Raw genomic sequence first — 13975 nt, 5'->3', positions numbered from 1 at the left:
AAGAGGAATTTGACTTTGGTAATCTTTAACCATCTTTCTAGGTATAAAAATTCTATGTTTTAAATTATTTGGTGTAGTGGGTAGAATGCTAGACTTGGAGACCTGAAGACCAGCTTCAAACCCTGACACTTACTAGCTGTACAGCCCTAGGCAAGGCTCTTAACCTCAGACTAGGTGGTCTCTGAGGTTCCTTGGACCCTCAAAGCTATGAGAGATGTGATATGTTTCCCATAGAATTCTTCCCTCAGGATGTCTGATACCCCTGGAGTTTTCCTGTTTTCTTTTGTCTCTTTTACATTAATTTCCTTCTCCCTCACCCATCCCCTTCATTATATGTAAAACCTTTTTATTCCAAATGCTTGTGTGTGTGTGTGTGTGTGTGTGTGTGTGTGTGTGTATGATACAAAAAGTTTTGGCCTTCATGCTGTACTTTCTAGTTCAAGGTCACTTCCTTTGGTTTTCTTTGGAACTGTGATCTCTGTTTTGTCTGGAGTGAAGGGTAGAAGGAAGGAGGTGGTGATGAAGACACTGAATCAGATGAAGTATTTATGAGTCTGTAGCAGTGCTCCTGAAATCAAGCAGAGCCCTGGGAGTTGCAACTAGAAGCTGCAAAGAGACAAATTTAGACTTGATGTCAGGAAAGAGATTTCCTAGCAAGTACAATTGTCACAGAGTAGATGGGGCTGCCTTTAGTGGGGGTGGGCTAGTCCTCATGGCAGGTCTTCAAGGAGAGGCTGGATGCCCACTTGTTGGGCGTGTTTTAACGAGGAATTCCTTTGAGATCTGGGTTGGACTATGCCAATGTTCTTTCCAGCTCTGAAATTCTGTGAGTTGTTAACTTAATTTCCAGCACCCATCTGCTTGAACTGCCTTAAAAATCTCTCACCCCCACCTCCTTGGAATTTTTTAAAATTTTGTTTTTCACTAGCTACCCTGTCTGGGATGTGTACATAAAAGAATGAACACAATACATTTCCCCTTAAACTGTAATTTTCTCTCGTAGTCATTGTAGTCTTGTAGTCAAGATGTTAATTTTTTTTCTCATTTGGTTTGGGTTGTCTGCTCTCTGCTTTTAAAAGCAGCTGGGCATTGTTGGGGTAGAAAGATTATTAAGTGCCTACAATGTTCCAGGATACCAAAAGAAACAACAAATTGTTTAGGGGCTTGAATTTTCTGGACAATCAAATAATTCCCATTTTAGGTAATCCTAGGGGTGGCAAGAGTTAGGATGCCAAAAATAAAGCATATTACATTTTTATTTCTTAGTGAAAACATGAAAGAAGAACATGCCATTTTAAGAGAATGAAAAAAAAATCCAAAGGTGAAATTAACATAAGGAATTATGGTGCAGTGATCGAATAACTCCCATTTTTATTCCTCTTGCAATGCACAAATGGCCGTTACCTATCCCTCTCCCATATGATGATCTAAAGAATAATTTGTATTTCATAGGAAAAGCTTACTAGAGACCCTACGCAGCAAAATATTGTACTGTATAAGTGCAGTAATGAGATTACTCAATGGGTAGAGGGAGGAAATGTTATAGAAATAGTGTGTATGAGTTTCCAAATGCATTTGATAGTTTCTCCCTGTGGATCAGATAGAGAAATCTAGTCTGGATGAAAGTATAATGAGAAGCAGCTAAAGCTATATTAAAAAAAACTAGTTTGAGAGTCCATTAATGGGTTAGTGTGATATTGTCCAACAATTTTATTAATGACGTGAATGAAGGCTTGCATGGTGAATTGGTAGATGACACGGAGCTGGAAGATGTAGTTAATATGTTGGTGGCAGATTCAGGATCCTAGGAAAAACAAATGGCTATACCTTATCCACATCATTATCTTCCATTCCAGTCTCCACAGTTTTAGAGGGACATTGATCAAGTGACATATTTAGAGAAAGGCAGTCAGAATGGGAAGAGGACTTGAAACCACACCTTAAGTAATGAGTAGAGAAACTGAGAAATCTTATCTAAAGAAGACTTAATGAAGTCATAATAGCAATCTGTAGATATTTGAAGGATTATCTTACAGAGAGAGTATTGAAAATAGAAAGAACATTGTATTTATAATCAGGGACCTAGTTTCAGATGTCTTGGACCCTTATTACCTGTGTGACCTTGGGCAAGTCACTTAACATCTCTAGGCTTTAGTTTCTTCATCCGGAAAATGAAAGGATTGGATTAAATGGATCTAGTCTATGACCTTATTTTCATAAGAATATTCAACTTAGTCTAAGTAACTACAGAGGAGAGAGTGCCAGTGGTCAAAGGTACAGGGAATCAGATTTCAGTTCATTCTAAGCAAGAACTTTCTAACAATTAAGGCTGTCCAAGAAGATAGGTTTCCTAATGAGGTAGCAAGTTCTCTGCAATTGGAAGTATGCAAAAATTTCTAGACGAGCATTTGGCAAGAATGTTGGAGAAAAAGATTCTTGAACTGGGAAGGATTCAAATACTGTCAAGCTGAAGAGAACCACAGTAGAGATCATTTGTCTTTTTATCATCTGGGTGCTCGTGTGTCTGGATTGTGCGTGGTTCCTTGCTATCTGGATATATGAAATCCTCCTGGACTCTATGTCTTTTATTTACAAAGTGAATTTTGTAAATGGCTTCCCCTTGCCGATCTTTCCAGGGTCGTATTAAAACTAAACGGTGTGATTGTAATCTTGCCAGAATGTGACTCTTATCCTTGGAATAGGTTAAAAAAATCTTTCAGCGACAAACATCTTCAGCGGCTGACAAAATTGTTGTTGGTGCAATCCTTCTTAATCAACATCATCCAGGTAGTTCCTGAGAGCCTAGTACAGGCAGGAGTACCAGCTGAGCATCAGCAATGGAAAGAAATGAAAGTATGATATTGTATCTTGTATTAAATACTTTTCATGACTATAATTTGATCAATAGGAAATTCTGCTCAGCATAATTGTAAGTCTCTGTAAACTATGTACCACCATTGTTGTTTGAGAAAAGGGCTTGTGGAACATGCATTATTGCAAGGTGCCCAACCAACAGATGAACTGAACTAAAGGCATGTGCTGATGTAATTACCTTCAGAATTGCACCTACTGTGTTTTGTCAATATCAATTGACTTTTCAAAAGTCGGTGTGGAACAAATGGGCATAAATGCAAATGTAAAGTAGTTGGAATAGTGTCATTGAACTAAAAATGTCCTGGTTACACAGCCTAATTTTTTTTTTTGATCTGGTCCACTTTGTTTTGCTGTAATGATGTAATGCATTTACCATTTGAGTGACAAGGATGATTCCCAATATAAGGTTTGCCAAGGGGTAATGGTAAAACACCAGAGAATATCATGCTGGGTTCAGGCTCAAAGGTCTTTTTACCACTTTGGCTTTTAAAATTTTTGTTTTTATTTTGAGTTTCAAATTCTCTCTCTCCCTCTAACCCTCCCCCACCCATTGAGAAGACAAGAAATGCAATACCTATTATACATATGGCATCATGGAAAACATATTTCTACATTAGTCATGTTCTGAAAAATAGAAGCAAAAAAAATAAAGAAAGAGAGAAAATTATGTTTCAACCTACAGTTCTTTCTCTGGAGGTGGATAGCATTTTTCATCAAGAATTCTTTGGAATTGCGGATCACTGTATTGATCAGAGTTCTTTCACAGAGATCTTTCACAGCTGATTATCTCTAAAGTACATTTCGAACCTTAAAGGGCTATATAAGAAAGGAGTAAAGTAGGAAGGAAGGAAGGAAGGGAGGGAGGGAGGATGGGGGAAAATAGGAAGGGAAGGAGGAAGGAAGGAAGGAAAGAAGCAATCATTTATTATGTGTCAGGCACTGTGCTAAGCACTTTGCAAATATCATCTCATTTGATCCTTGGAACAACCCAAAGTGGTATGTGCTATCATTAGTCCTATTTTACAGTTGAGAATACTGAGGAAGGCAGAGATTAAGTGACTTGCCCAGGGTCATATAGCTCCTAAGTATCTGAGGGCAGATTTGAACTCAAGTCTTCTAGACTCTAGGCCCAGTACCCTATCCACTATACCTCCTAGCTGCCAATCAGCTATTCCTACTATTCTTGTCTCATTTTCAAAATGGGGAAAAGGATAGCAATATCCATTTGTCCAGTCCTTTATAGTTCCAAAGCACTTTTCATATATCTTTTGGTTGGTCCTCACAATGACCCCATGTGGTTACTGTCACTGGTCTGTACCAATAGAGGGAGTTTCCTAACCTGGAAGATTATCGATGAAATAACAGGATTAGTTCCTATTCCTGTGCTCATTTTAGAGATGAGGAAACTGAGAATGACAGGGGTTAGGGTGATGCTGAGAGCCAGGCCCTAGGCTGATAAGGTCTAGAGCCAAAGGGGGCAGAAGAAATTGTTCAGTAAGCCATCCCCCGTTACAAATGAGTGAACTGTGAAGGTGACGTCATTGGCCAAATGCTACAAAGGGATCCTAAGTAACAGCGGCACCGCCATTGAAATCCTTACGATTCTCAAACTGGTGTTCTCTACATTTTAAATTCCTGGGCTAGGGTTCTTTTCCTACGCCCTTAAACATGTTCATTGATGACTGACTTTATACCAGTGGCATTCGTGACTGGTCAGAGTTGCATTGTATATTAAAGGGTGGGGGACGAGGATCAAATGATATGATGTATTTAAAGCCTTTTATGACAGTGAAGGATGATCCCAAGATCAAGATGGAGAAAGACAAGGCAAATCTCTCCAGTATCTTTGCCAAGGAAACCCCAAATGGGGTCACAAAGAGTCAGACACAATCAAAACAACTGAATAACAAAGCCGGTCTTGGGCAGCTGGGTGGTGCAGTGGATAGAGCATTGAGTCTGAAGTCAAGAAGACATAACTTCCTGGGTTCCAATCTGGCCTCAGACATGCACTAGCTGTGTGACCCTGGGCAAGTCACTTAAACTTGTTTGCCTCAGTTTCTCTTTATCTGTAAAATGAGTTGGTGAAGGAAATGGCAAATCACTCTAGTATCTTTGCCAAGAAAACCCCAAATGGGGTCAGAAAGAGTCGGACACAAGTGAAACAACTGAACAAAAACAATCCCAATATCGTCACCATCGTTACTGATGCTTATTATGCGAAGGGACAACTTTTATACTTTGGTGCTGTGATCTCAGTGATTACATAATAGATACTAATAGTACCTAGCAGTATATAGTGCATCAGAGTTGGCCAAGCACTTTGCAAATAGTATTTTTTTTATCCTCACAACCGTCTAGAAACATCAGTGCAATTATTATCCTCATCGTACAGATAAGGAAACTGAGGCAGGCAGAAATTAAATGACTTGACCAGGATCACACAACTAGTAAGTATCTGAGGCTCGATTTGAACTCTCATCTTCCTGATCTAGTCTTTTATCCATTCCACTCATCTTGTATGACTCTTGTTCATACCCTCTCACAGATCCCCCAGAGGGGTCCACTCATCATACTGGGGGAGGGTCTTCCTCTAAATTTTTTCACTATATGAATATCAGTGAAGTACAGGAGATGTCCCATCAATTTTTCTTGCTCTTACTGCATGATTGGCCCACCTAGTACAAACAGAATCAGGAGCTCATACTCAAAGGATCAAAAGCTCCATTAGAGCTAAAAGGGACCCTTGATTTCACTGGCCTCTTCATTTTACAGATGTGGAAACCCAGGCACAAGGAAGTTCTTATCCTTTACTTAAATGAAAAATCAATCTGAAATACACAAGAAAACTAAAGAGTTGTTGCTTTTTAAACTAGGTCAGTACTTGAAGTGTCTTCCTGTTTAGGAAATCCAGATGAATGAATTGTATTAATACTATATTTGGCATAATAGCCCTTTGCAAATGTGCTGCTTTGCCGAATTATTTACATTCATGGTGATAAGATGACTATATTTGGAAGAGGAGATTAGAAAGTCAATTTTTAGGCTTCTAGGGAATGCTTTTCATTTTGAAATTGTGTTTCTTATGGAGCAAATTCAAATTGAAAATTATTCAATATGAACAGTAATAGAAACTCTCGGTATCCCTACTTGGCTAAAACGGGTTCCTGTGGTCCTTCACACTGGGCTTCTTTAATCTAATCTACACCCCAAGGAATTCAGCAGAACCTGGTGGCTTCATGAATGTAAAGTACCAAAGGCGTAAAAGATGATTAAATAGACCAAGTGCGTATTCTGTGGGCCTGGTGTGAAACAATCTAATCTTTCTAATCTCTTAGCATCTGTTTTCAAGGCTTGTTCTAGTCTCTAGTCAGGAATCTTTGTGTGGATGATGAAAGTGGTCTCCACACCCAGAGCTTCATAACAGCCTGAACAACAGCAAGAGAATACTTAAAAGCTTACTTGAGAACTAGTCATGGCTAGGGTCCTCAGTTTCCATTTCACAAAATGAGACAGCCGGGTGAAGAATTACATTATTCAACAGAAAATGTTGACAACTAGTTATTTTGGTTTTACTCTGGCCATAGAATACAAATCTACACTTGCTTAATCACAGAAAATAAATGACATATTTTCTTCCTTCCTTCCTTCCTTCCTTCCTTCCTTCCTTCCTTCCTTCCTTCCTTCCTTCCTTCCTTCCTTCCCTCCTTTCTTCCTTCCTTCCTTCCTTCCTTCCTTCCTTCCTTCCTTCCTTCCTTCCTTCCTTCCTTCCTCCCTTCCTTTCTTCTTTCCTTCCTTCCTTCCTCCCTTCCTCTGTCCCTCCCTCTCTCCTTCCCTCTCTCTCTCCCTCCTTTCCTTTCTCCCTCCCTCCCTTCCCCTCTTTCTCCTCCTCCTCCTCCTCCTCTGCCTCTTCCTTTTCCTCCAAAGCCAATTATACAGTTACAAGGAAAGGGGTGAAAATCAGGTTCAGCATTAACATCTGACACTAAAGGGTGCCTGGAAGTCAGACCTTGACTGATGACAATTAGGTGGGTCAGGTCTGTTTCAGAACATACATGGGGCCCAAGAGATTGGTCCCATATGAGCTATTTGTGGTGGCTTGCTTCTTTATCCCTCTGACCCGTTGACATGACTAGTCCACATCTTAATGATAATCTTTGGCCTTCCCTGCTAGAGCATCTTTGGGCTGTGATGTTATTACTTCAAGTATAATCATGGGGATCAAGGGGAATGGGCAAGAGGAAGATAGAAAGGGGAATGGGAGTTATGCCCTGGAGATATTTCCTGGCAAATCTGGAACATTCTTCTACATGTCATAGAATGGGGGATCTTAACCTTTTATGTGTCTTGGACCCCTTTCTTTAAAAAGTAAAGCCTGTAGACCTCTGAGAGTAATACTTTTAAGGCAGAAAATAAAATAATGTGATTATAAAGAAATTTTTTTTCATTTTAAAATTTTATTTATTTTAATTTGAACTTAAGAAATGAAACAAGCATTTCCATAACATAGTAGAATAGAAAAAAAGATCATTGTACATGAAGCAGCAAATCTATTGTGTACAACTTGCTATTCTTTTAAAATATATTCTAAAGTCCTCATGTAACTATTTTCCCCTTTATTTTTCCCTCCCTAGCCCCTGCCCTAGAGATGACTGCCATTATACACACACACACATACACACACACTGTGTGTTTGTATTACTATTCTATGCATATTCTATTTATTAGTTCTTTCTCTGGATGCAGATAGTATCTTTCTTCGCATGTCCTTTGTAGTTTATTTGAGTATTTATAATAGTCAAAATGACTTAGCCACTCAGAGCTTTTTTTAAAACAATTTTATTATTATTGTATGCAATAATATGGAAATAGTTATCAAAATATTTGACTAGTTTGTGGACTCCCCTGAAGCTGACCATGGATTGACCTCCAATGTCTGTGGATCCTCCCCCTGCTAGGTTAGGGGGGTAGATTTCCTATCATCTTTTTTCCTGACCTTTCCTACTCTACACTTAAAAAAAAGAGTGGCCTTCCCTGACACTTAGAGTATGACACTGCACCTCATTGCTGCTTTCTAAGAGTTGGTTTTCCAACCAACAAACTGTGTTCTCCCCTCCTTCCCCACCCCCATCTCCAGTTGTCTGAGATGCATAGATACTATAATAGACTCATCTGATACAGAAGGAAGCAAGAAGGAAGCTGCAGCAGCAAGATTATTAGCTGTCCACAAGACCTAAAAAGATTATGAGCTCTTTAGGTGTGTTTAGCGAATAAATAAGACATAGGACAGGGCAGTTGGGTGTCGCAATGGATAGAGCACTTTCATCTTTGTGAGTTCAAATCTGGCCTCAGACACTTATTAGCTGTGTGCTCCTGGACAAGTCACTTAACCCCTTTTGCCTCAGTTTCCTCATCTGTAAAATGAGCTGGAGAAGGAAATGATAAACCACTCCTGTATCTCTGCCAAGAAATGGGGCCATGAATACCACTTCTAGGGTTGTATCCCAAAGAGATCACACAAGTGGAAAAAGGACCCATATGTACAAAAATATCTATATGCATGATGCCTTTAATCTGCTCCTCCCATTTTTCCATCCCTTTCTAAAGTCTAGATAATTGACCAAATAATAAATCTATAAAGACCTATAAAGATTGTGAACCTGTTGGTGAATGAGTAACAGTTTGTAATCCGTAGGCAAGAAGAAATCACTGGGGAGATAGCAAGGGTGAAAAAGCGAGCAAATGATGAGAAGACAGAAGAATAAAGTACTTGAGGATAAGGAAGTTTATTGACTTGGAAAATAAATGCAAACTCAGAAAAGGTTGTGGGGTGGTGAGGCTAGGTGGTATGAGAGCAAGCTCAGAATGAAGAGAACAAGAAGGCCTGGATTTGGAATCAAAGGCCCCAGGTTCAAATGTCAGCTCTGCCATTTTCTGATTGTGTGACTTTGGGAAAAGCCATTTGAACTGTGTTGGCATTAGTTTCTGCATCTGTAAAAGGAGGGAGTTGAACTAAATGAGATCTAAGGCCCATTCTACCTCTAAAGTTGTGATTCTGTAATCCGAGGATTATCTGGAGAGAGTGAAGCAACAAATATGAAAGACAGCAGAACTAAAGGTGTAAGTTATGGGAAAAACATAAAAAAATTATCTTCAAGTTCATTTTTTTATTTTTTGGGGGGCAATGACATTTAATTTTTTTCCTTTTTAGAAAATGTATTTTATTTTTAATCTATGGAATAAAACAAGCATTTCCATCACATAGTAAAATAAAAAAAAGATTGCGCATGAAGCTACAAATTTATCATGTACAACTTGCTATTCCTTTTAAATATATAATAAAGTTAGCATGTAAATTTCTTTTTTTTTTCCTTTTTTTCCTTTCTTCTTCCCTCATATTTTTTTTTAAAGACAGGGTGAGGACATTGAAAAATCGACAGGATCTCTTTCTAATGAAGCAGTTGCAAATGACAAGCAATGAATACACCTGATTATAAGTGATGACTTATTACTGAACATTAAGCAGCCAGACCTGCAATTATTTTCACCATTATGAATAGGCATTTATAATGTCAACTTAGTGGCATAGAATATGAAGGGTAGGATTTGCATACGTGACTAACAACGGGAGAATAATGGAGCCTGGGCCTGCTGGCTCATGGGGGTGGGGTAGGGGCTCAATGATGAGTATGGTGATGTAAGCGTGATTCTTATTCACCTGACTATAACCATAGGACACTGAATACAACCATCAGGGCATGATGAGTGAGTGCCATGCTGAATGTGTGAAAGATAGAGTCTTGCTATGGTGTCTCTATGCTAATGGAGGATAGAAATAGACTAAGATCGGGGATGTGCTGGTGAGGGTTTAAGAATTAGTTCTCTGGGGGAAAAATGCATGATACCCTTTTAAGTTTAATCTAATTCCCCTTCCCTTCAATTTTCTATCACTTTCTTAAGTTTAGATGTTCGATCAAACAATAAATCAAGCCCTGATGGATTTAGCCTTTGCTCATTTCTGAAAAGTAGAGAACCAAAATGATAACTTAACAATTGGCTCTCCAGGACTGGTAGGAGCTGGCTCCACCACATTCCTGCTGACATTAGCATTGGGGATGTTTGGAAATTATGACTGTAGTATAGACTTTTTGTGTGAACCAGGAATAGAACCACAGTAGGCCCTCAGTGAAGGGAAACGGACACAAACCACATTCTCCTTCGCTGTGTATAATGGGGTTGGGACTTGATGTACAGAAAACCTAAACCAGCAGACCAGTCATTACTTACAACTGCATTGGATTCTTTTCTCTGTAACAGCAACAACAGCAACAGTGCCAAATTGTAATTTAAAGCTTTAATAGCTTAAAACTGCCCTAAGACTTTTGGGACACCCCATATATATAATGCTTTTTTAAAAAGCTTCATGTATTTTTAACATTCATTTAAAAAAAATTAGTTCCAAAGTCTGTCCCTATAATCCCTTCCCCACCCATTAAGAAGGCAAACAATATATCAATTATACATGTGAAGTCTTGCAAAATATATTCCTATATTAGCTATATTGCAAAAAAAGCAAGAAACATGAGGTGAAAAAATGCTTCAATCTGAACTCGGAGGTCATCTTTCAGGAGGTAGAATTTTTTTTATCATGAATCCTTTGGAATTGTCTTGGATCATTTTCTTAGGGTATTCTAAATCTTTCAAAATTAACAATTGTTACAATATGGCTGTCACCATGTACAGTGTTATCGTGGTTGTGCTCACATCATTTTGCGTCAGTTCATGTAAGTCTTCTCAGATTTGTCTGACAGCATTCTGCTCATCATTTTGTATAGCACAATAGCATTCCATCACAATCATATACCACAACTTGTTCAGCTGTTCCCCAACTGATGGGCATCCTCTCAATTTCCATTTCTTTGCCACCACAAAAAGAACTGCTAGAAATATTTTTGTAGATCTCTTTGGGATATAGAATAAGTAGTGGTATTAGTGGGTCAAAAGGTATGCACAGTTTTATAGCTCTTTGGACATAATTTTAAATTATTCTCCAGAGTTGCTGGATCAGTTCACAACTCCACCAACAGTATATTAATATACCTATTTTTCCCTATGCGCTCCAGCATTTGTCATTTTCCTTTTCTGTCATGTTAGCCAATCATCATGATATGATACTTCAGAATTGTTTTAATTTGGATTTCTCTAATTGGTAGTGATTTAGAGCATTTATTCTGTTGATAGCTTTGATTTCTTTGTCTGAAAACTACCTGTCCATATCCTTTGACCATTTATCAATTGGGGAATGGCTTTTGATATTGTGCTTCCATCCATCAATCAATCAATAAACATTTATTTTTTAAAATTTTAATTAATTTATTTTTAGTTTAGAACATTCAGTTCCACAAGCTTTTGAGTTTTAATTTTCTCCTCCTTCCTCCCCTTCCCCCTCCCCAAGACAGCATGCAATCTGTTATAGGCTCTACATACACATGCATATTAAACATATTATCACATTAGAAATGTAAAGAAGAATTATAACCAATGGAATGAATCATGAGAAAGAAGAGACAAAACAAAACAAAAAAGAGAGAAAGCAAATAGTATGCTTAGATCTGCATTCAGACTCCATAATTCTTTCTCTGGATGTGGATAACATTTTCCATCATGAGCCCTTTGGAGTTGTCTTAGAACCTTGTATTGCTGAGAAGAGCCAAGTCTATCAAAGTTAGTCATTGCATAATGTTGCTGTTACTGTGTACAATGTTCTCCTGGTTCTGCTCCCTTCACTCAGCATCAGTTCATATAAATCTTTCCAGGTTTTTCTGAAGTCTTCCTGCTCTTCATTTCTTATAGCACAATAGTATTCCATTACATCCATATACCACAACTTGTTCAGCCATTCCACAACTGATGGGCATCCCCTCAACTTCCAATATTTTGCCACCACGAAAAGAGCTTCTACAAATAATTTTATTCATGGGGGTCCTTTTCCCATTTATGTGATCTTTTTAGGATACAACCCTAGAGGTGGTATTGTCGGGTCAAAGGGTGTGCACATTTTTATAGCTCTTTGGGCATAGTTCCAAATTGCTCTCCAGAATGGTCAGATCAGTTCAAAGCTCCAAATAGACATTTATCAAGTGCCTATTATGTGCCAGGCACTACGTAAGTGCTAGGCATACAAAAACGAGGCAGAAGACAGTCCTTGCCCTTGAGGAGCTCACAGTCTTTCTCTGTCTCCCTCTCCTCATACGTACTCTATATGTATATACTTATATATGTATATAGATAGGTTTATAAAGCATGATAGATAGATAGTCTCGTTTGATCCTTACAACAACCCTATGAGACAGGTCCTCTTATTACTGCCATTTTACAGATAAGGAAACTGAGGCTAAGAGAGGTTAAATGACTTGCCTAGAGTCACATAGCTAGAGAGTATCTGAGGCAAGATTCAAACTCAAGTCTTCCTGACTTCCAAGACTGACACTCTATCCGCAATGCAACCTAGCTTCCAAAACAATGACAAACAAATACACACATAAATAGATAAAATGAGATGAAATGGATAGAATTGGGTAGGATAGGATAGAATAGAATAGAATAGATAGGATTGCATAGGATAACACAGGGTAGATGGGCTGGGCTAGGCTAAGCTAAGATACAACTGATGGAAGTCCCAGGGGCTGCATGCCTTCATTTTGTGCCCATGGAAGCAGGGCTATATTTCATCTTGTTCTCCTCTCTGGAGCTGTGACCTCTGCTTTCTGACTCTCCCCTGTACAGCTAAAGAACAAATTCATGAAGAAACTTCCCCGTGATGCTGAGGCCTCCAATGTCCTGGTTGGAGAGGTGGACTTCCTGGAGAGCCCTTTCATTGCCTTTGTTCGATTACAGCAGGCGGTCATGCTGGGTGCCCTGACGGAGGTTCCAGTGCCTACACGGTAAGAGATGGTCCCCATCCAGCTGGAATCCCTAAAATGAGACTTCCCTCCAATAAATAAATAGACAAACAAACACATAAATAAATAAAAGGTTATTGCTTGGGGCATGGAACATTCTTTGGATTTCTGGATCCTCTCCATAGGGTACAGATGGATGTAGATATGAGATAAATGATGACCAAAGCTGATTGGCGTGGCTGGCTTCCTAGCCAGCAGGTGAGCCTAGAGACCACCAGTTTGCCACCTGATGCTTCATGAGAACCAAACCAAACCAAACGAAACCATGGAAAGACATGTAAAATATGTTCTCAGACTAGTTCCAGAGCCAGAAAGAGCTGAGGTGTAAAAGGGGGATAAATGAAATGGGATCCCTACCCTCAGGGAGCTCACAGTTTTGTAGGGGGTTGAGATGCAAGGACTCTTAATTATAATATAAAGATGAAGAGAAAAGCCTGGTAGGATAGTGGGTAGAAAGCCAGCCTTGAACCAAGCAAGCTCCGTATTCAAGTCCTGCTTCTGGCACATACTGGCACACAGGGTTAACCTCTTAGTGCTCTAGGCTACTGCAGAGAAGAGGCTGATCTGCACTGTCCAGGGAGTTTCCTTATTTAAGAATTCCCTTCACCCATGAAATCCAGATCCTGTACTTAACCCTATCCCATGTAAGCCTAAAGGATAGTTAAGCACTTTCATAGTAGAGTAAAGGCAGATGTTCTAAGAAGGGCTTTTATTCAGGGACGGACCCCAACCTCCTCCCCCAACTGCCCCTTAGTTTTCTATCTTGAATACCATACACTTGGAGAAATCTGATTTTAATCCCTCCTCTGACGCAGAACACAACTTCTGTTTTGGATTGCAGTAAGTATTTTTGTTGCTTTAGAGAGTCCAGAGGAAAAAACATTTTAAAATATATGTGTTTAAAAAATCATAACTGTTTGATTTGCCAATAACATGGAGGCTCCATGTGGTAGAGTGGAGCAATTGCTCATACAGTCTCTGTTTTTCTCTTGTCAGTGATCCCTAACTGTTCTGGGAAACATGGCTGAAGGTGCCATACCAGTCAGGGTCAACAACAGCAACCCCAGGTGGTTTAATAGGGCAAGCCAAGAAATCCAAGAGCACGTCATTCAATTACCAAAGAGCTATTTCTAGACCATTCT

General features: G+C 39.1%; 1 protein-coding gene across 1 annotated transcript in view; it reads left to right on the top strand.

Moving 5' to 3' along the window:
- Positions 1 to 13975, top strand: part of SLC4A4 (solute carrier family 4 member 4) — a gene marked incomplete in the record, with an annotated part of 320448 nt that overhangs the window by 186661 nt on the left and 119812 nt on the right. Inside the window, 1 exon segment of the mRNA XM_036762520.1 lies at positions 12658 to 12815. Within this exon segment, the coding sequence (XP_036618415.1) occupies positions 12658 to 12815 (158 nt within the window).

The sequence above is a fragment of the Trichosurus vulpecula genome, chromosome 6 (assembly GCF_011100635.1).
Source record: "Trichosurus vulpecula isolate mTriVul1 chromosome 6, mTriVul1.pri, whole genome shotgun sequence".
In the NCBI taxonomy this organism is placed as follows: Eukaryota; Metazoa; Chordata; class Mammalia; order Diprotodontia; family Phalangeridae; genus Trichosurus; species Trichosurus vulpecula.
This window is presented reverse-complemented; position numbering and strand designations above follow the sequence as displayed.